This window comes from Harpia harpyja, chromosome 6 (genome assembly GCF_026419915.1).
Source record: "Harpia harpyja isolate bHarHar1 chromosome 6, bHarHar1 primary haplotype, whole genome shotgun sequence".
In the NCBI taxonomy this organism is placed as follows: Eukaryota; Metazoa; Chordata; class Aves; order Accipitriformes; family Accipitridae; genus Harpia; species Harpia harpyja.
Genome location: NC_068945.1, coordinates 23,939,596 through 23,965,065, shown reverse-complemented (window position 1 = coordinate 23,965,065; position 25,470 = coordinate 23,939,596). Strand labels below are relative to the sequence as shown.

The 25,470-nt window shown below is 42.5% G+C and overlaps 1 protein-coding gene across 3 annotated transcripts in view; it reads right to left on the bottom strand.

Annotated features, from left to right (window-relative positions):
- CHST11 (carbohydrate sulfotransferase 11) overlaps positions 1-25,470 on the bottom strand; it is a 175,568-nt gene that overhangs the window by 70,540 nt on the left and 79,558 nt on the right. The window contains exon 1 of one of the 3 annotated variants that reach the window (XM_052790278.1): positions 24,828-24,889. The exons of the other annotated variants lie outside the window; for them this stretch is intronic. Within the exon in view, the coding sequence (XP_052646238.1) occupies positions 24,828-24,851 (24 nt within the window). The 5' untranslated portion in view covers positions 24,852-24,889. Of the gene's footprint in view, positions 1-24,827; positions 24,890-25,470 lie in introns of those variants that run through there. 3 annotated transcript variants of the gene reach the window in all.

Below are 25,470 nucleotides of genomic sequence, written 5' to 3'. Positions count from 1 at the left end.
GACAGGTCTGTCATTGCCGTCACAACTTCAGCCAGCATTAGTAAAGAAACTATTAAGACAGCCATTTAATCTGCCAAAATCATTACTGTTTGCCATCCGGACACACCAAAAAGCCACCAGCTGGTCTCCCTCACCTTTTATGGGACCATCTTTACAAAATACAGAGTGCTAAATAATGCTGCCAATTCAGAGAGCTCCAGTCAGGCAATCCCCTCTAGAGGGTTAACAGAAATAAACTCTTCTCGGGTACCTAAGGCACCGAGAGGAACAGGTATCAGTCCAAGTTTTTATCACTCTCCTTACCAGAATGTGCAAGATCTATAAGGGTTCTTTGTTTAATTTTTTTGGCCTCAAAAGGGTGAGATGAGCACGTCCCCAGGGACAGACACTACCTACCACTCTGCACATCACTGTGCAGCAAAGCCACATGCAGCAAGCTCCACTTCTGCTTGAACACAGTAATAAGAGGTGCTACGTTCTTCTCCACTGCCAGATGTGGCATTTGTTGCCAGCAACATTAATTATGTTTCCAGACATAAAAAACCACTAAAAGACTCGTTAATAAATTACTAGGGATGTTCGTACTGTAATTTAATAAAATGGTAACTATTGCATTTTCTCACAGTACAGAGTACACCTTGCCTCCCTGCACCAATGTCTATCTACTAAGCTACCTTAAAATAAATTTCATTTATTATGCCTTCATACAAATCCCATTACTTGCTCAACAAACAGTTATGTTTTCCTGCCTGGGCATCCCTCCAAACAAAGGCTGCTGTGTATGCTTTTGTAATTACTGATATACTGTATAAGAAACTATAGCATGCTTCTGACAGACTAATTAAAGTTGAAGAACAGCCTTCCCGAGACCTTGATTCAATTGTTACTCTCCCCTTGGCTTCCTCTGTGATCTCCACCAAGCGATGTAATCTCTCTACACTTCATTTCCCCACCTGTAAAACAGGGATGGGAACCTCTCATCCGTCTCACCTACTTACGAGATGAGATCCTCGTACAACGGGCTGCGGTTTCAACTGATTCCCAAATGCTCCTGTAATGTATGCGTGGTTTAACAAAGACATAGGGCAAACCCAAGCCTTTTGGCACCTCCGGCAGTGGCACAGCTATTGCACAGCAACTTTGCAAATCCACTGTTCTCACACAGGGAGCAGCAGACTACAAACACGGCGATGGGAAGACAGACCACAAGAAAGTAACCCATCCAGTCATTCCCTGAGCCACAGCCCAGTTTGTCCCCCAGGTCTGCGGCCCGTTTGATCACTGGAGCCCCGTTTTGGTCCCACCGAAGTCCCTAAGAGGACTCCCGTCCTGCCCAGGATGGTGCCAGCAGGCAGCAGCGTGCCTCCAGCCAGGGAACGGCTGCAGACCCCAGCTCTGGAGGCTCCTAAACAAGTGTTTAAATGCATGAGTGGAGACCTAAAAGCAAGCTTTTCTTCAAGCACATGTTTTAGACTAAATCATACATTTTCTACAGCGTGCTCTGGGTAATGTTGTCATCTGGTTTTCTTACATAGTAACACTGAAGGGCAGTAACTGTTATCCTCACCAGGAGATCTGGGGAAAAAAAGAGAGGAGACTTTAAAAGTTCATTACAGAAATTCCTGTGGCTTTTGCAATATCTTTGTGCACACACATTAAAAGGAAACAGCTGTCATTTCAAAACCAAGTCATGTGTTTGGATTAAATATTTCATGCAAATATAAAGCTTGAAGGAACTGTTAAAGTTGAAATGTCAAAGTAGCCTCCAAGACCACTCATCTCAGTTGACTGTGGAATTTTATCTCTGCTCCATTAGAGCAATGCAGAGTTTTTCTTGACTAGGCACAATTTTTACCCAATTTGCACCTTTTGTGCACTATTCTAAGTGCATAATATTAACAATAATTATAATTGGGAAGACAGATAATGCTAAGATGTCAATTACAGGGCTGGAAGAAAGTAACTTATCTTCCCAGAAGCAGGAGGAGATAAGCAAATATTAACATAAAAGCAGAGGTCATATTCTATATCAACTATCATGTGTAGAAGCATTCAGTACTGCTATGTCTACTTATGTCAGCTAAGTAAATGACCTTTTGTTCTTAATACTTTTATCATCCAATTGGAATAAGCTAGCAATGTTTGCCTAATATAATTTTCTTTATTTTACAAGAATTGATCATGCTGGAGAAGGGTTAAAGCATACAGGCTAGGCTGGGAGGTCTTAATTTCTCTATACTCTATTTAGGTGGAGAAGAGATGAAGATTGCTGTTGATAGAGAGTAGAAATTGAAGTAGGATGAGGCAAAAGAGAACAGTGACATTGTACAGGCAAAATGCTGACTGGAGATTTATATATTATTCTAAGCTTCATTAAGAGGTAGACTAAGTCAAGCCCCACAAAGTGGAGTCCTGACTTTGAAGTATGATTTTTTTCTGAAATAGATTAGGACACATAAAGGAAAAAGAAAAAAAGAATTTCTTTACCCAGCACCACACTGATATTTTTCTCATTTTAATACCAGTTTGGCAAATGTAACCATGGAGTATGTTATCTGGACAGCACAAAGAACAAAAAAGTTTGAGGCTACATGGGAAGCACGTCTGGAAGAGCTTTTGCAGTTCTTAATAAGCCAAAGGGGGAAGCACGCTCAGTGATGGTGTTTCCAAGCAGGACGTCCATAATCCTGACAAATGGGGAATCGGGAGTCCCCTGGAGCAACACAGAGACTGTGGCTGTCACAGGTAAAGCACTCTAGCCAAAATGAGCTGCTATATTCAACCTAGCCTAATAAGCCAGTTTTTTTTTTTTCCTCAAGCTGTCTTTTTTCGCCCTGCTTCAAGCCTGAATAATACCAACTTACTCTATCTATGTTCACCGAGGAGCAGCCTCACTGTCTTCAGCTGCAGCTCGAGGGAGGTGCCTCCAGCTCCAACATCCCTTCCATACAACCTGTCCTGGGGTAATAACTAAGAACATGACCATCCTTCAGAAAAACCCAGTCTGAAAACATATTTCCGGATCCTTTCCTAGAAAGCAGCTTTTTCTACCCTCCCCAACCTAAACCTCAGGAAAATGCGGCACATCATTGTAAAGGATGCCAACAGGGAGCGTGGAAGGAGTGAGTCCCTGCACCTCCCCAGCCTGGCAGCCACGAATCCTCTCTTTGCTCTCCAAACTGCTGGAGGCATTAACAGGGTGAACACCACACAAATTAAGTAACAAGAAATTTACTTTGTAGTCAAAGGTTTCCACCTCCTTAAACTTCCAGGTTGCCATGTACTGATGACAGATAACCCAACATTAAACTTTGCAGGTGCCACCAACATGTATTGCAGGTACAGCAGCACGCTCTGTATTTATTCTCCCATTTCTGGAAGAATCGGTGCCTTTAATACTTACCTCTGGACAAATACATACTAGTGTAGTTGCTACAGAAGCAGGAAACACAAGGGGTATGGTTCTGCTCTCCCGTAAGTGCTTCCACTGACTTTAAGGAGCCTATAAAGCCCATGCAAAGGCAGGATTAGCTCTGTTTCCATTAGAATATAAACTCAGTGTTTTAAAGAGAAACAATGTGTATGTACAAAAGGAAGAATTATATCCCTCCAGGCACTGTCTGCTTTTGCTGTAAAAATCTACACCCTACCTTTGGAGCTTTTATTAATAGTAATTTTATTCCACCTGCATGTTTTTCTTAGTAACAGATTTATGCAAAGCTAATGATTTGAAAGGAGGACTCTGGTGAACGGCATATTTTACATTAAGGTTTGTCACCAAATGTTATTGCTGTTTCCTTCGGGACCCTGTGTAGGTTACAAATATGTTTTGTTTCAGCTGTTATGCTGATAAATGAATTTTCCTTTTACACAAAGAACTGCTTAGGAGACAGCAAACCACGCTGTGCACCTTCTGCAGCACTCACGTCTTCTGTGCTGAAACTGCTGCAAGAGTTGACTCTCGCTGGTGAACACCCCACCCTCGAGGCAGAGGGTACCAGCTGAGCCACTCAGCAAACTTCAGCAAGCACGTTTCAGTACAGATTTGACCTCAGCAGCCCCATCCTTCCATCTCATTATATTCAAAACCCTGTTGACCCAGTAGCATCCAGCTCTCAGCTGTGCTGAGAGAGACAGGGAGAGAAAAAGGAAAGAGGGAGCGAGAAGCAGAGGAGAGACAAAAGATCCCGTGACGCTGTGATTTCCAGGGTGGAAACAGCAGGCTTACCTCTAGCTACTGCTGCGACTTTTTTATGTTAAGAAAGCTGAGCAGGAAGAAAGTGAAAAAACTGAAACACAATAGCTGTACAGAAGCATGCTGATAAGAAAATGACTGGCATTTATGGGGAAGATTACTGACATTTTCACCATGCCTATTTTGTCAGTCTTGAAAAGGCCTAGCATGTATCAGGCATTTAATGAATCACGCAACACATCACCTGCGAACTGAGTGCAATCAAGATCAGGCAAATGGGGATAGATTTCAATGAAGATGACATCAGAAACACCTTACTTGATGAAGGCATGCGTAGGTTCATGTTATAGCAGCATTTAAACAATCCCGCTAAAGGGCACCAGGCAAAGGCTGATGAAGAAAATCAAACATGAGGGAGAAGTGAAAGTCCTCTAAAGCTGGAAATTAAACTTTTGTACAGACAGTCGAAACTGTCACCGTAGCTCCTCTCTAATCAATGACTAAACTGATCCTTCTTTGCAAACTACAATTTTCAGTGTTTAATACTGTGACCGCTTCAAATCCTGCCAACTGTGAGTCTGCTCTGTGCTACAGAAAACTTACTTTGTTGGAGAGATTTGTAATCGTTAGAGTTTTCTTCTTCTTAGTTGCAAATCTTATCTTAAAACTTAGGCATTGCCTAATAAGCCTAGAAAGCTTATTAGATAAGACATAACTTCATTAGGATGGCTGCTGGGATACTGATTGAATCAGGAGACCGGAGGCAAATCCAGAATGAACGTTTCCATGAATTTAAGGACACTGAGTTGGCCTAATTTGTTCATTCTCTCTTAAGTAATACTTCATTTATTTCAACCTCTTAGACCAAAACTTTTCTGCTATATTTATTACAAACACCCTTTGCTTTATATATAACACTACATTAATAACAAACACCCAGAGTTGTTGAAACATATCTGTAGAAATTACTGCCCAGTGCAAAATGTGAAGTTTTCAACCAAACCAGATGTCTTTTTTTTCTCCCAACACAAAGTTGGAACAATTTTGGTCATGTGTGAGAAATCCAAAGCAGTCAAGAAAATGAAGGTTGCCATTTCACTCCAAAGGGCAGAGCGCAATATGTGGGATAATCCATGGTACTGTCTCTCTCCCACTCACTCTTACTGCTTAGCTATCAGGCAATATGGTTGTAGCCGGCTCTGTCTCTGTGGTCAATATAATTTTGTACAAATAATTAACATCCACTCTCGCAGAAAGAAGATCTAAGGTGCCTTGACTCCAAAAACTAGTGTCCTAAGTCACAGACCTGATGCTATGTCCTTCACATTGAGAGACATTAGCTACATCCACCAAGCTATCAGGTAAGAGAAACCCACCAGTAATTCTCCTTCTGCCAGTATTGTGAATCTAATCCCGAAAAACAAGTTTGGTTGGTAAATGCATTGTGTATTATACAGAACAAAAAGTCACTGGGTTTTACTTCCAGAGCACAGACACAGCAAACAGCACCCTTCATTTGCTCCCATCTGCACCAGCCAGAAGCTCCGGCAACTCTGGTGGGTTGGTCTCTCTAAGCCATTTCAGGCAAGGGGAGAAGGCATTCCCCTCCTACCTTCAACACCACATTAACCAAAACCCCAGCTAACGATGCCTGCAGCAGATTAGCAAGCACTCACATAATCCCTTCTGCTGGCTGGATGGGGGAGAAGCAAGGGACAACAACAGGTAGAGTCCGTACTAGTCTCAAACAGCATCCTACAAATCAAAGTGAGTATCTCTTCTAATAGATCATCTCTGATATCCTCTGCTGGGCCACGCAGCCCAGAGAGGACTGGAATTGGTGTAAGTTAGACACTGAGTGGAAGAGAGAGAGAGGGTGTACGTTAAAGATTTAACTCAAATTTCCTTTTTTGGTTTTGCAATTATTTAAAACTTCAGAGTTAATCATTTTTTCTGCTATTCCCCTCTTTGAATCTTAGGTTTGTAAAATACATAAATATATATATATTCCTTTGGATTTGATTCTAAATGGGCCCATAAAGTAGTAAGAAACAAGTCTAAATTGTACTCTAGCTCATAAGTTTGATTTTAAGGTTACATGGCTGCTTTTATGACCTTAAAAAATAAAAGCTGAGTGCTCCGAGGCCAGCACAGAGCACACTTGCACACTGGGCAAGACATTGCACCAGGATCAAAAGTGCCTACAGCACGGTGAGAGGATGCCAATTCATTGATGTTCACACAGTACTAGAGATCCTCTGATTGAAGGCTGTACAGAAGTATAGAGAATTATTAACTACAGAGACACTAACTGTGAATTTATGAATAATGAAGAAAGCACAGGAAGAACAACCACGTAGTTCAGTTTCCCTGATCACTGCCTCTTCAGTATTCACCCACACAGTCAGATTGGCAGACGGCAACTGCAGCTAATATCTTATGTAAAAAGGACAGGGATTTAGTAATACAGCGTTCCCCATACAAGCCTCAATTCGGCAATTTATTCAAGTTCACTCTTGAAGTTTGGCACTTGCCTAAGAATGCCGCTGAATGAAGGTCTCGGCATCCAGCAGCGCATGAAGCCAGGGGAACACAGAAGGCAGCAGAGCCCAGAAATTACGATGAAGGGTGCAATAAAAATCCTTAAAACACTGACCGAGAGCCTCACTCAAAACAGCATGAAGAGCTTCGCAGGTGAACAGCACCCTGGTGATGAGTCCAGCCCTTTCATGTATTGAAGAATGCATTAAAATATGCTCTGTGTTGCTAGAAGGCAGCAGGGGTTTCTCTGTTGGTTTTCACTTGAGCTTCTCTTCTATCACAATATTTAGTGCACGCACCTAATCAGCTCATGGCATGTCACCAAGGCTCCTAACCTGTTCATAAGAGCGGAGGCTCTTTAAAGAGCAGTAATTGCCAGGTGTCTCACAAGCAGTCAACTCATCAAAAAAAAGGGTCAAAAGAGAGTTCAGGAAGCAGACAGCAGAAACAACACCTGGCAAATCCAATTCCATCTCTATAATGCGAAGGAACAAGACTGAAAATTACTACATTGCAGTACCAGAGGTTCCTTGACATTTGGTGGTGAGACATAACTATAAAGCTTATTTATGGCTGCAGCGACCATAATGGACTTCTTTTTTTAGGTTTTATTAATCCCTTTCTAGTCTCGTGTTAACAGGCAGGAATCTTATCTCTGTTCCATTTTAAACTGATTTAGGATATATGACTTACTGCACACTGCTCAAATTTAGGGGTATAGCTTAGAAGTCATTACTTACAGTAGCAGCTGCCAATGATAAAACAACCATTGTACTTTTGTGACAAGGGTTGACAGCATAATACAATTTTTAGGACTTCAATTTTGGGTTCGCTAGGATGTCTGCAATACTGGGGAAAAATAACTGAGCACGAGAAATGGAATTCTGCCAGTGTTTTTCAAGGCTTTTATCAAAAGATAAAGAATTATCTATGAAGGACATGTTTTCCACATGAGCTTAGATACTAATTTATATGGCTATCTACAGAGATCATTATTTATCAGATCACAGTGTCTCAACTGACAGAAGCATTACATATGCCAAATTCAGGGAAATCCAGGTTTAGCCTTAAATTGGTAGTAAATGTTCAATTTTTTAATGGTGATCACTGTATATCCACTGAAATCAGGAAACCATCTTGAGGCATTTACAGAAGCTAAAAACAAGGAGAATTTCCCTCCTTCAAAACATGCCTTAGCTCTGAAAAGCACTAATGCAAAAATAGCACCACTCTACTCCACAAACCTGCTTATTTATACACAATGGTAAGTGATTAAAAATAAAGCCCAAGCCTCGCCACCCAAATTTCTCCAGGATTTTACTGCTTTCAACCCTCCAGAATCAGTCCTGATAAAAAAAAGCCCAGCTTACATCCTATTTCTCCTTTTCCACCATCAAACAATGAGAGTATTTCAGACTCAGACAATTACCACCACACCAAAGGCAAGGAGTTCAGCAAAGTTATTGCGTTCATCCTCTGAGACACTGGCAACGGGGGAAAAAGAGGCTAAACTGGAAACTACGGTGCCTGCACCAGCCTCCCTGTGGGTGTTACTTTTACTTGGGCTGCTGAACATTTGTTTCTCATTACATAGCAAGGGAGGGGAGAAAAAGAGGAGATAAGAATGTGTCCAATTTTCAGAGCCTGAACCGAGCTTCAGAAGGAGAAGCTCGAGAAGCCCTTCCCAGTGTGAGCTGAGAGCACACGACCTGTGTATTTAACGTTTTTATACAGCAGCTATTTTATGCCAGAGTTATGCTTTCAAATTCTCCACGGTGCTGGCTGCCTGGAGCACTATTTACAGCAATCCACCTCCACCTCTGTCCTGGGACCACGGCTTCAGAAGCGAGTGCACAAGGGAAGCACAGGCTCCTCTCGTCACCTCCACAGCCCGACGATCCCATCCAAACACCGATGAACTCAACGGCCCGCTCACCTTATCAGAGCCAAGAGGAGGGCGGGCTTGGCTACATGAATACGGTGAATAACATCAGCACCACCAAAAGACGGGGCTGAATGAAGACATATGCTGGCCTTCAAATTTAAGGCGCAGGGATGCTAAAGCGGTCTTTGAGGACAAAGCCATCCGTCCAAGCCTTAAGGTCAAAATCTAAGCTCTAGCGTAAATCCCCGAAGCTCTCTGTAAGATCTGAAGAAGCACAGATGATATATAGACGACATACAAACACGATATACAAGGGACCTTGTGCTAGCAACACTCTGGTAAAACATGTGGTGCCAAGTGGCTGCTGAGTGAGGGAAAGGGAACAGCAGATCAAGACCCAGCCGGATGATTCAATCTAGCTACAGGATCGATAAGCTCAGCAGCAACAACAACACATTAGCATTTCTTCACCAACCCTGACCCTTCAAAACCTGCACTGGCACGGAGAAAACGCTATCACGAAGAGCCATGGTAGTGGGCTGCCGGAAGTTTCTGATGAGTCCCGGGCTGCCTACAGCCAGAGTACTGGGAGCCGCTGAGTAACAAAAGCAAAATCAGGAGACGTTACTTTGTAAAACACAATTAGAAGAATTTAAACATTGTTCGATGGAATGATGCACTGTTCCGTGTAACTGCTTGTTTGATAAATAGCAGGCAGTTACAGCTCACATTTTTAGCCTTGAATTATTGCCAAACTGAGTTATTTTGTGAGGTAGAACTGAATCAGCAGTTCACTTACAAAAATTAAGCCCTGGAGAATGTGAAACAGTGAAATATTTCTACTCATTAAAGAAGCTATTGGTGCTAGATAATCAGCATACAGACACAGCCCAGAAAGGTAGAATATTTATGTGCCCCAATCACTTTTCCTGAGATTCATCTGGCATGCAAATGGTCTCCAGCTTGATAGCATCCCTTAAATTTATTTCCGCCAAAGACTTACAGCCACGTCCTAATCATGGCTCTGCACCACAGGGCCACAGTGCTCATACGACATCCCAGTAGGTGACGGGGGCCCTCTGGGTCACCCCCACGAACCTTACTCTAAAATCAAGCAGTAAAGACAAAGGTTATTTCTGCACCAGATATAGTGTTAAAATTCAGGAGTCATTTAGTGGTGGATAGAAACAAATGTCATGATTGCAGTCCCACTCACCACGGACACACATTCTGATCCTCAAGGCACAGCATTACTTGGCAGTCCCAGAAAACGTTGCAGGGAACTGATGGCTGGATACTGTTCTTTTTGCCCGGGTGACTGTCCCCGGAGAACAGCAGCGGAAGCTGTAACATATCTGATTTGTGGTTAAATCCACATCTGACATTCAGCATCCTTCAGAAAATAAAAAATTCATGTCCCTACATACGTGTAAATTACTTTTGGAACATATATAATAAAATAATTTGGGGACAGTTTACGTAGATAATCATAGCAAGGGTAATTTGCTTCACAAAGAAAAAAAAAAGTATATATTTCCTCCTACAGTGTGAATTCATTTCCCATTGGATAATATTAGCCTGAGTTGGAATATGTGCAAATTTTAGTTCCAAGACAATTACATGTTTTGGAGCTGATATTTCACAACTCATCAAAAGCAGAGACGGAAGCTTTTGATGCTTTAAAAGGCAATGTCTCATTTTTCCAGAGAGAATTACAATGTTCCTTTCTATCTTTCAGAGATACTGAACCATCAAACCTTATTTCCAATTTTGTTACAGTTGAGAAAAAACTGTGTAAAGTCATTTGTAAGAGTTTCTAAAATCTTCTTTTAATTTCTTCCCTCTCTCCTTGGAGCCTCTGTGGTTACTGGAGAGTAGTTTTACAAGTGGAACAGCATTGATGTAAGTCGAGAATGATGCAAAGTTGAGAGTAATCCTAAATCCATGCTGACAAGCCTTTATATCATACAAACAAAGTGTGTACCTCTTACTCTACCTGTTAACTGTTCAGCATCTTGGGAAGGATACATCTTCACAAGTATGCCCAACCATGCCGTTATTTTGGGATATATAATTCAGAATCTGGGAGTTTAGAACAGAAAAGTGATGAAAAATAACAGATTAAAAGGAAAAAGCGTAAGCTGGCAGAGGCACATTATCCTGGGGAAAAATTTATGAGAGTAAGTAAGATCAAACATATTTATTCTTGTAATTCATTCATGCTGATAGACCATCAGGAACCCAGGTTCATCCAGCCCTGAAGCGAGCGATGTGTCAGAAGAGGGAGTCCTGCCGAGCGGCAGCTCGAGACCGGAGCGGGACCTGCATGCCGGGTCACGGCCAGTTCCCTGGTGCTCTCCCACCTCCGTCCCCACTGGTCCCAGTTTGGTTGTGCTTCAATGGTTACTGCTGAATAGGATCGCAGCAACAGATGCATATACCAAAATGGGACACAGCGGCTTGGAACAACGCGTTTGGTATTGTGGAAATTCCTTTCTAGATGCTATTTTTAATACCCAGTATTAAACATGCTTATGGATATTCCATTTCCAGCACAGTTATTACTATTCAATTGCCATCAATGTAAATGGTGGGTGCTGGTTAATGCCAAGCCATGTGATGAAATTATTTCCTTTCCCATCTGGGTTTCTATAGTCTTAAATAAAAAAAAAGGACACTGGTGAGATCACAGCTGAAACATTCATCCTGATCCCCACCACCAACACACATTTTGGAAGAAACCTTTGTTTTCAGGATAAAGCACGTCACAGGCATTATCCCCTCTATCCTACCTAATGCATAGTGGATAATACTACAGTTAAAAATGTTAATGAAAAATGACTAATGGTAACTAAATGATTCACTTAACTTGGCGCTCTCTGTAATGTATTCTTCATATGACAGGCATTTATTAGCTCTCACTGATGACTCCACAGACACCCCGCTATGCACAGAGTGCCTGTCTACACATTAAAACTTAATGCACAAAGCAAGAATTATTGATGTTAGCTCTGTTCTAAAAGGGCATATCAGCGGGATTTTTTTTTTTCCTGCCATGGCTTTATTTTCCTTAGCTATTAAATAATCACGGACTTTAAATTTTACCAGAAGCTAGTGGTCCAAAAAACATATTAATTTCCCCACAATATTATTTTTCCCACGACTGTTGTCTTTTTGTGTGATTTTTTTAACAGACACATTAAAATAAGTACACGTGTGCTGCTTCGAGATTAAAAAGCCAGCTTGGAAATCCTAATGCTTGCACATTGGGTGCTATCTGTATGCCTGGGGAAGCAGCGAGTCTTAATGGACCTTGTGTGTTCCTCAGGATTTCAGCACTTGTAAGAACAGCCAAATGCTGATAATTACTAGAGCCAAATCCTGCACGAAGATGACTACTGCCTTGAATACGCACATACAATTGTCTCCACTTTATTGAAAGTATATACGCTGTGACGGAGCAGGAGCCAAGTGCTTCGGCATTGATCTGATGGAGCATCTCACTCACTAGCACGCAACAGCTCTGCTGCTTACGGGCCTTTTCCACCCTGGAAACTGTTGATAGCTCTAAACCCCAGGCCTAGCTTTTGACATCGTGGGGTGCCCACCGAGACTAACGTTAATGTGTGATTTAACTGCCTTCTAGAGTCCCCGAGTGAGATTTTCAGAGTGCCTACATCCTAGACACTTGGGAATCTCAGAAATCCACAGTATCTCAGTCTTTTGGGAAAACCACCACCAAACTACTATCTCTAATTACAGTTCTTAAAACCAATACATTTTTCCTCTCTTCCTGAGCTAAACAGACCTCAGGCATTATACCCAGCTTTTTAATGGTGCTTGGCCACCACTGAAGGAGATCCTCTGGTTCGTTTGGTCCGTTCAGCTCCTTTCGGTGCAGCACACCAGCAGCTCCCGAGCATCGGCTCACAGAGCACTGGGGAGCCCACGCTTTGCTGCTGGGGAAGTTGGGTGGTCACCGTTTCTCTTCGTACTTTAGAGAGCCGGACCACCAAGTGCCGCTTTCTGCAGCTGGATAGATCCCACTGGGAAAGATGTGGCTGGAATCCGCCCCAAAGCAAATCTCACTCCGATACCTGCCTAGATATTGCTGCTGCCTTGTGAGGACCCGCAAGAAGGCACCCGGCCGTGGCTGTTTCAGGCCAACCCTCCGCTGCCCTGAACCCGGTGTAACCCTTACGGCAGTGGAAAGCGAGCAAAGAGCGGATGCAGAATGACACTGTTTGGATTTGGCAGACTAAGACACCTGGTCTGCATTCCTTTGCCGATTCAAGGAACTTCATAAAACCTCTACAGTGAACGGAAAAAAAATAAGCCTCCAAGTTGAGCAGTTGAAGTGCTCCCTCCGTTTCTTTTCCGCTGAACAGAGACAGAAAAGGAAGCACTTTCAAAAGTGCTTGAGTGCCTGTCCCTGAGATTTAACAACCAGAAACCTGAATGAATCACTCGCTTTTCTAATTGCCGAAGTCAGGTTGGAAATAGGCTTCAAACTAAGACACACAGGGCTAAATACAATTTAGGCCTAAATATAATTTCCACTAACAGCCTGTGCTACGCTGCTTTAATGTAAATGGCAACTTAGACCAGATATAGTAAGGGTCTATAATCTTTCAGCTATGTTTAAACAAAAGAGAGTTCAACAGGCTATTTACCATAATACATTTTTAGGTTTCATGAAATTATAGCATAAGAAACAACTCAAGCCTGGCCTTTACGATCAGGAAAGAATGGTGCTCTGTGCATTTTTTTAAAAAACCCAAAACCTGAAGATGGAAGGAAATGGAATGATTTTTTAAATGGCTATATTTGATAAGGGAACATTAATTCATTTTTCAATAATAAAAGCGAAGAATGCTGTTCCAGCCAGACATTTCTTCTCATTTTTATTACACAGACAGTGCTTGATTACAGTTTAGGGAAATGAACTGAAAGAACAAATGTACTATTTTTTTGATAGGTAGTCAGAAGGGTATTTTACAGAGTCTGGGAAGAGTTGTAAGGCAGATGATTCAAAGGATAATTGAAAAATGATATTTAAACAGGTTATATTTGTGCCCTCAGGCATTAAACATAGGAGACTGTTTTTAATTCTCAACACGGGAGTTTGCATTGCTGCAAAGCAAAGGAATAGAATGAATAATTTTGTTTCAGAGACATGCAGTAACTGCTGGTCAGCAAGTAGGGAATTTTCTGCAATACAGGGAAATAGCAATATTTTTTCTGAAGTTATTCTAAATAAGCCAGGTGCTATTCAGTTTAATATTCATCATCATTCATTATGTTATAGTATCATACTTTCAGTAGTTTCAGAACAGAGATCAAACATATTTCAGGGTAAGATAGGTGGTAGCAAGACCGTGCAGAGACAGCCCCAGGTGCAGGACCGGCTCTCCAGCACCGGGACTGCGATGCAGAGGTCCAGCGCAGCCTCTTGGGATGCAGAGCACAGCCGGTCCGTGCCTCTGGGGTCTGAGGGTGCTGGTGGAAGTTGCCAGGCAGGTGGCAATGTCCGTGCCCCCCAATGGACCAGATCTACCTCAAGCACGAGCATCTCTGTCCCCTGCTTGAGACGTCGCAGCTCTGTGCAACCCAGCTGCACTGCTGGTGCAAGCTGGGACTCCCTTGTCATGGCATAAGGGACATGCAGGGCATGCACACTACTTTGTTCAAGCTACATCTTTAGCATCAGACTTCAGGAAAAAAGGTACCTTTCTCAGGGTTTCAGCCCTCACTAAAGTGTGCTCTGAACAGCAGGGCAGTCTCTTTAAAACCCCTTGGGTCTCAGGGTCTGACACTCCCATAGCCTGCTTAACAACAGAGCACACATTAACCCTTTCCAATAAAACCCACCTGTATTAATTAGAGAATTTCAGTGGAGTACACACTACATCCACGTCGACAACACATTAGTGTATCATGATTAATGTTGTGCACTTCATGCCAGTTGAATTCCTAATGATTAGCCACTTAATTCTGAGCTGAAACAATTACTCTTCCCATTGAGAATTACTTGTTTCAGCTCAAAGCTCGGCAGCTGGAGTACAGAAAGCCAACCATACCCAGTCATGCAAATTTATCTTGTGGAATCAAAATTCAGGTTTACTAATACGTATTATGTATGCATAATAAAGCACTAGGCATACAAAAGCCTCACTTTTCAAGACTGGTGCAAAATCTGTTGGCAGGACTGAGCACATCCCTAATTCATAGATTTCAGCTGCAGCTGGGGTATGCACACATGCATGTTCATATTTGTGCATGAGAAACCAGTTTGCCCTTGGTCTATAAAGGCCTCCACACAAACATTGGCTCTCCCTGATGTCATTTAGATGAATGTTTCAGTCTTGGTATATATTGGTGGATGCTGCAGTGACAATGTTATATGTCAGAAAATCAAATGGGTACATTTTGATTTAGATTAATTATAGTTAGGAGCAAATACTTGGCTTGCCGTCAAGTAAGTGAGGAATTTAAGAGATACATCTCATGGCAGCTGCATAGTTTTGGTAGGTGCACAATTTAACTTGTAACCGGTAATTATATTTGTCATTTTCTACAATCAAAACACTGTGCAGACAATAATTATCCCACCAATATGCCCCTGAGAAATAGATAAACAGGCATAACTCATTTTACAAGTGTGGAATCAGAGACATAACGATCCGATGACAAAAAGTACTAATGGCAAAACCAGTATTAAGATGTAGGGTGTGCTCATTGTGCAAACCAGCTCAGACAACGGCATCGGCTGAACATACCCGCAGCCCAGCAGGATGCAAGAACTGCACCTTGCCAGGCTACTACTGCTGCGACTTTGATGTGGTGATGATTACTGTATTATCATTATGGTGACTCAACGAAAGCACTAATGTTCCTACACTTAGAGACACAGACTACAGTATGCATGGTTGAGTATCACTGAACAGACATTAGTTCTCTGGGACCAGTTGCTCAATGTAGTATTTATAATAAAATCAGAGCTGCTAACAATGTGAATGGAGCATTTCCCTAAGTCTGTGCAACTAAGGGACTGACCCCAGGGCAAAGTAAGCAACGGGGGAGTCTTTCTGCTGACTTCAGTAGCCGCTGGATGAGACTCCTCTTATGCACGATACAAGGGGCTGCTCCAACCTCGGCAAGACCTCCGCTGACTTTTAAAAGACATCAGACCATTTCATCGCCTACACACTGACTTACCAAGCAGTACAGTATTTAGATTTCCTATTCCATGTGGACTTGCAGCTTTGCAGTGAAATGTTGTCCTGTTAAACCACGACAAATGTACTCTAGCACTTCACTGTACGAGGGATCTGAGGCTGATGTGTGCGACAGTGAGGACGCACAAGGGAGCGCGTTATTCCAAGAGACCCTTGCGGTGTCCAGGAGATGCTGCTTACAGGAAAGTCAGAAGCTGCTTCTCGGAATTAATTTTGCAGAATAAAGCAATGGTAGCTGTTAATTGTAATAAATTTTTAACTCTGTTTTCTAAATGAATGTTTTACTAACAGTGCCTGCAGCTGCAGGCTGAGGTCTCCCCTTTAGTTTTATCTTTGCTTGGCCTCTGCAATTATGCTCCGTGCCCCGTTTCTCCAACACAGAACCCATGTGAAGAAAAAACAGTCCCATATAAGTATGTTTTCTAAAGATACACATGCTGGCCAAGGCCAGTTGCATCTGGACTGCTTTCCTATCCCCTATTCTTATTCCTCAAGGCTCTCCGAATTTTTCAACATACTTCTTAATGGAGCAAAAGGAATCACAACGGCAACCATTTTCTTGGGCTTGGTGAGTGACCCAAGTTAGTGACCACCAGTAGTTCTGTGACAGATCCATTGGAAATGCGCACCAACACCCACATACGCTGGGCAAAGCCAATCTGCACAAAGCGAGAGTCTTTTCAATGTACAGCCTCCAAAGACAGGAGCAGGTTTGGCAGGGAAGGAAGGAAGCTTATTTAGGTTATTTTTGGATACAGATAACCGACTGAACACATGGATTTTTATCATGTTGGTACTTACACAACACTGACTTGTTACTGACAAGACAGATCTTGAACCTGCACAACTGCAGGACAGCCTTTAATAACAGATGGCAGTACTTTGCCAATGGTCGGATAGAGAGGTTCGGTGTCTTAGCAGATGATACCTTCTGTCTTACTTCTTTAGCCACCGATTTAATTACACTGATAATGTCATGAGAAGCAGGAATCAATTATTCATTAAACCTGCCTAAGAAATCATTTTTATCCCATGTATTTTGTTTCAAGATCATTTACACTTGGGTAAAAAGGCAGTTTTCTTCCTTCAGCGTCAATATTTTATACAGTAACTCAGTTAACAGCCCAAGTGAAAATGGAAGTGGGTCCCTCAAAGAGGACTAGGACATGATACTCTGTGCAAGGCATGAAGGTGATGCTTGAAAACTCCACCAATCCATCTGCTACATATCAGCAGCTATGTCATTCAGGGATCTTAAGCAGGATGCATGGAGCGATCTGTTACATCTCTTTTGAATACAAAGCCCTTTGATACATTTACATCTCAGTGTCGCATGACTTCTTTAGAGGTTGTTGGAGGTGAAACCACAGATCTTGCATTGCCTGTTTTCTAGCTCCCTCCGTTTTTAATAAACACAAGACCTGGCCTGCCATTACTTTCTTGACACAAAAGAATTTTCCTACATTCCCATTAAAAGCAATACCGCTTTTTATAAGCTCAAAAGAAGACACTGAGCTCCCTTTACCAGCACACAGACAAAAATCTTTTCTTTTGCCTGGTTTGTTTTTGCACTAGTTGACTAAAAATAAACAAATAAATGAAAGTGTAATTTTCAGAGGGACAAGTCACTCCTCTCTATCTGCTTTGCCATCAAGTGTTCACCCTCGTTCGCTCACTGTCTGGCTCCACCACTTTCTGATAAAGCTGTGACCATAAACCTGTACAGTAACTCATGTAAAAATATTCTCGTTTTTGTAAGATAAAAGGTAGGAATGGGAGAAGGAAACTGAGCAGAGCTGAAGACATCAGGCTGAGAAGGAGACCTCAGGGTGCGAGGAAACAGGGAGGAGGAACGGCAAGAACACAGAAGTAGGTCTCGGCAAGGAGACAACCCTACCCCCCTGCAAATTCAGCAACAGTTTATTAACCCAAGTTTACATGAAATAAAGATGATAAAAACAGCTGCAGAGAAAGCAGCGGAATCACTCCCATCTCTACAGCTAGCCACCCTGCGTGCAGCATAACAGAGCCCTACGAGGCTGTTTGGGAGCTGGACACGACTCAGCTGTGCGCATCGTGCTCCACCATCATACTGTCAATGCAAAGCTTTCGATGGTGTAAAATTTACTCCCAAACATACACAACCGCATATTTGTATATGCAGGTTGCATTAGTTTTTAGTGTTACCCCGGAGCCTCTGAGTCCTTGCCAGGGGCCAAGCCCTACCTGGGCTAGAAATTGTGCAGAAACAGAGGTGAAAGCGTCTCTGCAGATTCGCATCCATGCATCAAGCAGCGGGCTGAGCAGAGCACCCACATTCTTCAGATGGAGACTCAGATTAGCAGAAAACCATGCACAAATGCGTGCATAGAGGGGGTGAGAGAAGCCTACAGACACAGGACTTACCCGCTTAGTGACAGCGTGCCCATGCCTGGAAAGCGCAGTGTGGAAGGATTTGTTTCCAGGCTGTAAATATGTGGCATTTAAACATAAGAAAGTCCATACACAGGCTTTTGCAGGTCCAAAGCCATGGAAAAAAAGAAGGGAAAAGCCTCTGCTGTGCCTACACAAACTGCTCAGAATAGTCATTCTTGGCTATTAGTTCATAGAGTGATGTCACTGGCACAACAATCACTTACAGAAAGAAAGCAGCAATTGTGGAAGAAGCTAATATTGCATCTCACCTTCACCACAGGAACCTTCATTCAATTTACATTAAGAAAGACGTTACACTTTGGAGAAGTACCAACGATTTCAGCGTCTCCTTACCAATTCAACGAAACATTTTTCTCCTTCAGCTGAGCTTATTATGAATATTTAACGTATCAAAATGAACTGAAAGCTACTACTGTGCATCTGCTCTCCAGCTCTCCATCCTTCTATTGACATCAAGGCTTAGTTCCCAAAACATGACATTAACTATATTGCTATATAAATACAACTCCTTCAACTACCATTTCATAAGTAAAATATATGCAAGGCAGAAGCCAAGCCTGACCTGAATAGATGAAACTGTCCTCTCCCAGCTAGAGATGTCTTTGTTACTTCGGCTCCTGATGTCAATTCCCTGCGCCAGCTTGTACGTTCATCTTCTGTCCTCTGATTGAATTAATATTCACTTCCTCTTACTAATCCCCAGATGCTTGTCTGAAATGATCTAAGACACAGCCCACGTTTACAGGGAGAAAAAATTTATATTAGGGCATCAATTTGATAGCTACAGCGGTTTGCTAATTTGCCGTGCAGCCAGGCAATCTCACTGCAGGAATATTGTGATTTTTTACTGTTCCTCTACAGCTGGGATGTAATGTTTCGCTTTTAGCCCTGTGCTGGAACCGCACTCAGAATACTGTTCAGATGTGATTTAAGATCGAAAAGAAAGGAACACTCCTTCCTGGATTTTCCAGGCACCAGAAATACATATAAACTTCAGTGCACTGTAAGTTTGCCAACTGTCTTTGGTTTGGCTATAGTTACTATGTCACTACCAGAAGAAAAAAAAAGGAAATCTTTTCAGCATCAAACTTACATTCTTCAGCATTTTCTAGTGCAATAGAATGTGTGGAATGGTGAAAAGGGAGTTAAAACAATGGTTGCAATTATAGCCCCTTTCTGATCCCCTGGATCAGATCTTTTAACTAGAGGTTTGGGCTCTAGAGCTTAGGATGTTTGCCATCAATTTTCAAGAGGCCAGGTTTCACTTTTCTCCCAAGGTTATGAATGAACAGAAACATCTACAGCATGCTGGAAAACCTAGAATACAAAGCCACTTTCCCCCAACCCCAATGCAACTAACTACACAATAGTCTCAGTGTGAAGGAAATAAAATTGTGTTTTCATTCCGCCCCCCACATTTTGCTGTAGCCCCACGAACGTAGGGATGGTTCAAACATAAGACCCCATCCACACCAGGATATACAACTGCTGCAGGTTGGTTGAGCAACAAAGATCTACGTGAGTGGCCCCAGTATGACTGCTGCTATGTTAATTTTATAAAGGAAAAAAAAAAGACATACACAATATAAACGCTGGTTTTGCCATGTTCAAATGCTGTATAGGTATTACCTTGTAAAAATACTTTTTTTCCTTTTCTTTCCACACCTCTTCCATATGAATAAGAAGCAAGGTCTGAAACTACTGAATAGAAGCAGTTTAAGTGTAGCTGGCCCAGGTGATGATTAGCAGAACAACCAATCTTTCAGCCTGATGATTAAACAAGCAAACATAAGAACAACTCCAACAACCAGCAGCGAGGGTGTTTCCCGTGTGTGGGGCACATGTCCTCTGCTTGCAGGGATTTGGCTCCTGGTGCTCCCGTTCTGGGAGAGTGCCCTGACCATCGGCAGCGACAGCCCGGGCCCCTCCAGTTCATACTTTAGATTCAGTGAACTGTTAATTACTGCTCTCACAAGGATCCGACGATGTCAGACAAACAAGACTGACAGAGCAAGGCACAATTTTCTCCTTGTTTTACTAAGCCAACAGGTGAGCACACCAGGTCTTAAAACAACCACGGCTCTTACTCTATTATAGCCTCAGATCATCATGACAAGAGGCTTAATAAAGAGCCTGTTAGCCTGAAATCCTGCTCATTTCTTCTGTTTGGTTCCAGAACGCAAGGCAGCATCAACAGGAGAAACTGAAGACACTCAGTGCACTGTGTCACCCACGTACGTGATTTGAGCACTCGCTGCCAAGCGTGGGATGCACAGTCAAACCACCCGAAGCCCATCACTACCCCACACGTACCTGTGAGATTAACCCCAAGTCAACCCAAGTGTTTCCCAGCTACTACTACTGGAAGAACTCAGCCCAAATTCACAGCGAGTTTCAGCCATCCCCAATCTGCGTATTTTCCAGCTGACCTTTTTGCTCAGCCCTGTCCATAACCATGTGGTGCAGCCCCGTGGGAGGGGAAGCGTGCTTCTCCAGCATGCCAAGCGAGTGGTACGGATGAGACTGCAGTGCCCGACTCGACCCACCTTACACCTCCCCACAAACTTCAGCAAAGAGAAAACTTACTTGGAAAGCACCCTTAAATAATCTGTGCTTGATTTAACGATTTATACACTTGTACAAAAACTCTACAGGCTGCCTCCCCGCAGTACCATGAATCTCCTTAGCACACTAGTCCCAAAAGGACACTGGCTTCTGCAGCCACATCTTTCAAGGGGTAGTATTTTAATCTTGCTTTGTCTGTGGTATTTACAGAGAAGCATTCCTGAAACTTTCTGCATAAACGGATGTCCTGGTTTCATCTGGAATAAAGTTAATTTTCTTCCTAGTAGCTGGTATAGTGCCGTGTTTTGAATTTAGGATGAAAATTATGTTGATAACACACGGATGTTTTAGTTGTTTGTGAGCAGCGTTTACACTAAAAGTCAAGGACTTTTCAGCTTCTCATACCACCCTGCCAGCGGAGGCTGGGAGTGCAACAAGAAGGTGGGAAGGAAGGGACACAGCAAGGACAGCTGACCCAAACGAGCCAAAGATGTATTCCATACCATATTACATCATGCCCAGTATATAAACTGGGGGGACGTTCAGAGTGATGGTGACTTGGGAAGACAAACGCCAATAGGCGTGATGGAACCCTGCTGTCCTGGAGATGGCTGAACACCTGCCTGCCTGTGGGAAGTGGTGGATGAATTCCTTGTTTTGCTTTGCTTATGCACACAGCTTTTGCTTTGCCTATTAAACCATCTTTTTCTCAACCCACGGGTTTTCTCACTTTTACCTTCTGATTCTCTCCCCCACCCCAGCGGGGGGAAGCGAGTGAGCGGCTCCACGGGGCTGAGTTGCTGGCTGGGGTTAAACCACGACAACAGACAAGCAGATTATTGCAGTTTTACTGAAGAAAGCTTTGGTAAGGTGCAACTGGTTACATTACTGAGGTTAATTTATATTGTACAGAGCTAAAAAACAAATGAATAATACATATCGATATCACATACAATATCAATAAATATTACGAGTCAGTTTGTAGGACTTGGGGTGCTACATCAGATACAGTTAAGTGTGTAAAAATGGGACTTGGGGAATCTAATCTCCTGAAAACAATTGCAAATTTAACAACTCCTTCTGCCCCTCCTTAGTATTACAGTTAGATAATATATGACAATTACAAGTACCAGTAGATAGGTTTTATGTCTGTGTTCTCTCATTTTCATAATTATGTCTATTGGGTTACATTACAGTCCCTCAGGGAGAGAGCGGTTGCAGCTGGGCTCTCTGGATTTAAAGAGATCATCTGGCCTTGTTGCAAGTGGGCTACGATTCTGCTGCATAGACTTAAGAAACCTCTTTGATAACAAAAAACACAGGAGAAAAAAAAAGGCAGATGTTTAAACAAACACAGTTGCTACCCTTCACACAATGGAGAAAGCTGCCCAAAAACTACCTGCACCAGAAATGAGCAAGAGAGCCTACATTTACAAGGTCTAAGCTGAGAATATTGGGATACAGGTACTTAGCCAATGATGCTGGAGCACTTGTTAAAGTGCAGACAGGAAGGATGCGCTCTGCCTCTGCAGGAGCCAGTGGCAGAAATCCGTGCTCGTTATACCTATTTGCAAACACTGATACTCTCCCACTGCCCTTTGCTTCCTAATCCTCCAAACCGCCACATCCCCCTGCATTTTGAGGTATGATTATCCAGGTTTTCTGGTATATAACTTTCAAGTGAAGAGGAAAAAAAAAGGAACTTAATGCAGAGAAAGAGGCAGGTGCCCCATTTGAACATTACTCAGTTCAGAGCAAGCATCTGACTGAACCAACATGGTTCAGGTCACCAGAGGCCCGATTTGGGGACAATTAAACACAAAAAGCTGTTCAACGGCACCGGGTCAGAGCGCTGGAGCCCAGGTCTTCTCTCCACCCAGCTGCCCAAGTGCTTGTCTAACAGGGAGCCCACACATTACATACAGATACCCAGTTTTGAAAGTTGTGTTATCCTCTTTCCCCTCCAACACATACAACCCTTTTGGTTTTGGGCATGTCTCCTGTATGACGAGATCTTTCTTCTCATACTTTTAAGCCTTTATATTAAAACTCATATGCTCTCAAAATAATAAAATATGAGTCGAGGACTGGAGAAATTAGAGAGAGGTGTGTCTGCTGCTTTTTTTCTATCAGGGAAATCTGAGCTATTTTGAATGACAACTATTTTTTCATTTCATGCAGGTAACAAGTCTTTTATTAAACACAGGTGCCCAAAAATTCATCCCAATGCACTGCAGTAACTTGAATGAGCATGTCCTGGGGATAATTCTGGCCTTGAGTGCTGGTAGTTACTGTACATACTTGTCTGATTAATTCCTCTTGACTTACAAAGGCATCCATCATGTCACAATGAATGATCTATGAAGCACAGTGTACCTGAAACCCTCGCCTCCCCAAGTCATTTCCCCAGCATCTAAAACAGGCTCTTATCATTTGTAATCAGTAATTAATAACAAAGCATTCTCACTAGTGTAATTTTTCTGCTAAGGTTAATGTAATATTTCATCCCAGGCCAGCTGCTCTTTTACAACTTCCAAGCGTGACAGTAAGTAATGTCTTTGCATAAGAAGTCATCCACGGAGTAAATCAATTAGCTGCTCTTTCATCAGCAGGCATTTTGCTGCAGAAAGCGAGGCTAATTACATAGAAAGTTGTTCATCAACAGGAGTATGTACCTAAAGTTTGTCATTGTACGTTGACTTTTCTTCCCTATGTCTCCATTCTGCATCTTTTCCATTAACGAGTTTTTAATCTATGATCAGCCAAATACTGTGATTATGAGTTGCACTTAGCACGTTGTTATTATCTGCACAGATTTGCCTACAAAGATCAGCACAGCATATGTTTTCAGTATTGGTAAAACTTTTGGGCCACTTCTTGCCCTCAAGGAGGACACATACATATTTATGACTATTCATCTCAGTTGCAAAGCATCAATAAATTCTCATGTATTGTTCTTTATCAAAACTGCACTATTTCTTACACTCTGAAGTTCACATCGGGATATCTGTATTGCTGTCCCTAGGAGGAAATCTGGCACCCAGAACATATATTTTCTCCCATGAAAACAGGAGAAAAATTAGTATATAGCACTGGTGTATAGTGCTGGTGTAATCTTCTTGTCTTACTGAAATTGGTAAGTAACTTTGGAGACCTATGGTTTTTTCACCCCTTTTGACTGATATAGTAACTGTCTGGCATCTCAGGCTCTTCTTGCATGATGTAGCTGGTGAAGACACATGTCTGGCTCAGGAAGCTCATGACCTACAGGTTGTTGTGCGCCAGTAGAGTATGATGAGTGCTTTATCCTTCTTGTCGTCTGTCCTGGTCACCTGCTGCCAGAGACAAAACCAGGAGAACTGGACCTTTCATCCTACTCAGTGACCTGCCTTTTGGCTCTTGTGTTTCTAAGAATGAGAAGCCGTAGCACAGAAACAAACTGCACAGTGCTTAGCGCCTCAGGATCACCAAGGGCAGAAATATCAGGTTTTAAGCGTTAAAACCTTTGATTCAAAGTGCTGTGGACAATGCATACATAGAGCTCAGACCACAAAGCTGACCAGGACCTGACAGAGCTGACCTCTGTCCAGGAACCAGTACAGTTGCCCACAGAGTCATCCTAGTGAGTGGAAATCAACTGAAGATAGGAAATTACGAACCCAGATGAAAGTTGAGTGATGTGGGCTGAACTAGGTTGATGTTTGCTGATGTTATCCAGGCAGCCTAAGCCACAGATAATCACACGGCAGCCCCCAAAAAGGAGCATTTGTGGCCTGAGGTGACTGAGGATGTATAAATACTGTCTGCAAGGCAACAGCTCGCTTTCTTCCTTTCACTTGGTGGGAAGGAGGGGATTAAAAAAGCAGATGTAATAAAAGAAATGGGTCATGTCAGAATGACTGCTCCAAACCAGTCCAATAAAATTTCATAACACAAAGGCAAGGCAAGGTCCACAGCTCTGACTCACCAGGTTTAGCAAATCACTAGACATCCTGGCTCCAGCTACACCAAAAGCAGCCACCTGGAAATACATCTCCTCAACAAAAAGAAACATGTTTGAAAAGGCAAGAAACAAATGGCAAACAGTGTGACCTTTAGTGAAATAGTCATGGGGACTCGTGAATTAGTCAGGCAATGTCAAACTAGAAACTGAAACAAACTCATCCTTGGATTTGGATCCTAATGGATACAGGACTGGATCTCTGCTGTGCTTCTCTCAGCAGTCTAGATAGTTAGATCAAACAATGATGCAGCCTGTATTTAATGAGAATTAAATGTTAATCTTGATAACTAGAAGACGAATTCTAACTTTAAAGATGCAATTATTTCCCATTCCTTTAACATTTGGTCTATTTTGGTTTGCAACTTCTTGTAATTCAGTAGCACATTCACTGCACCAAACTAATCAATGTTAACCACTAAAGTATGCAAGCCTCAAGTATGATGTTGCCCAATTCTGAACTTCTCATGACTCCAGCTCGTGGGCTGATCCACAATTATCTGTTATTTTTGGAGCAGTGGGGCTGTACACAGTCATGCAAATTACAAGACACAGTTGTATATGTTGCCTTCTAAGAATATGTCTTGCAAATATTTGTTTACCCATATTC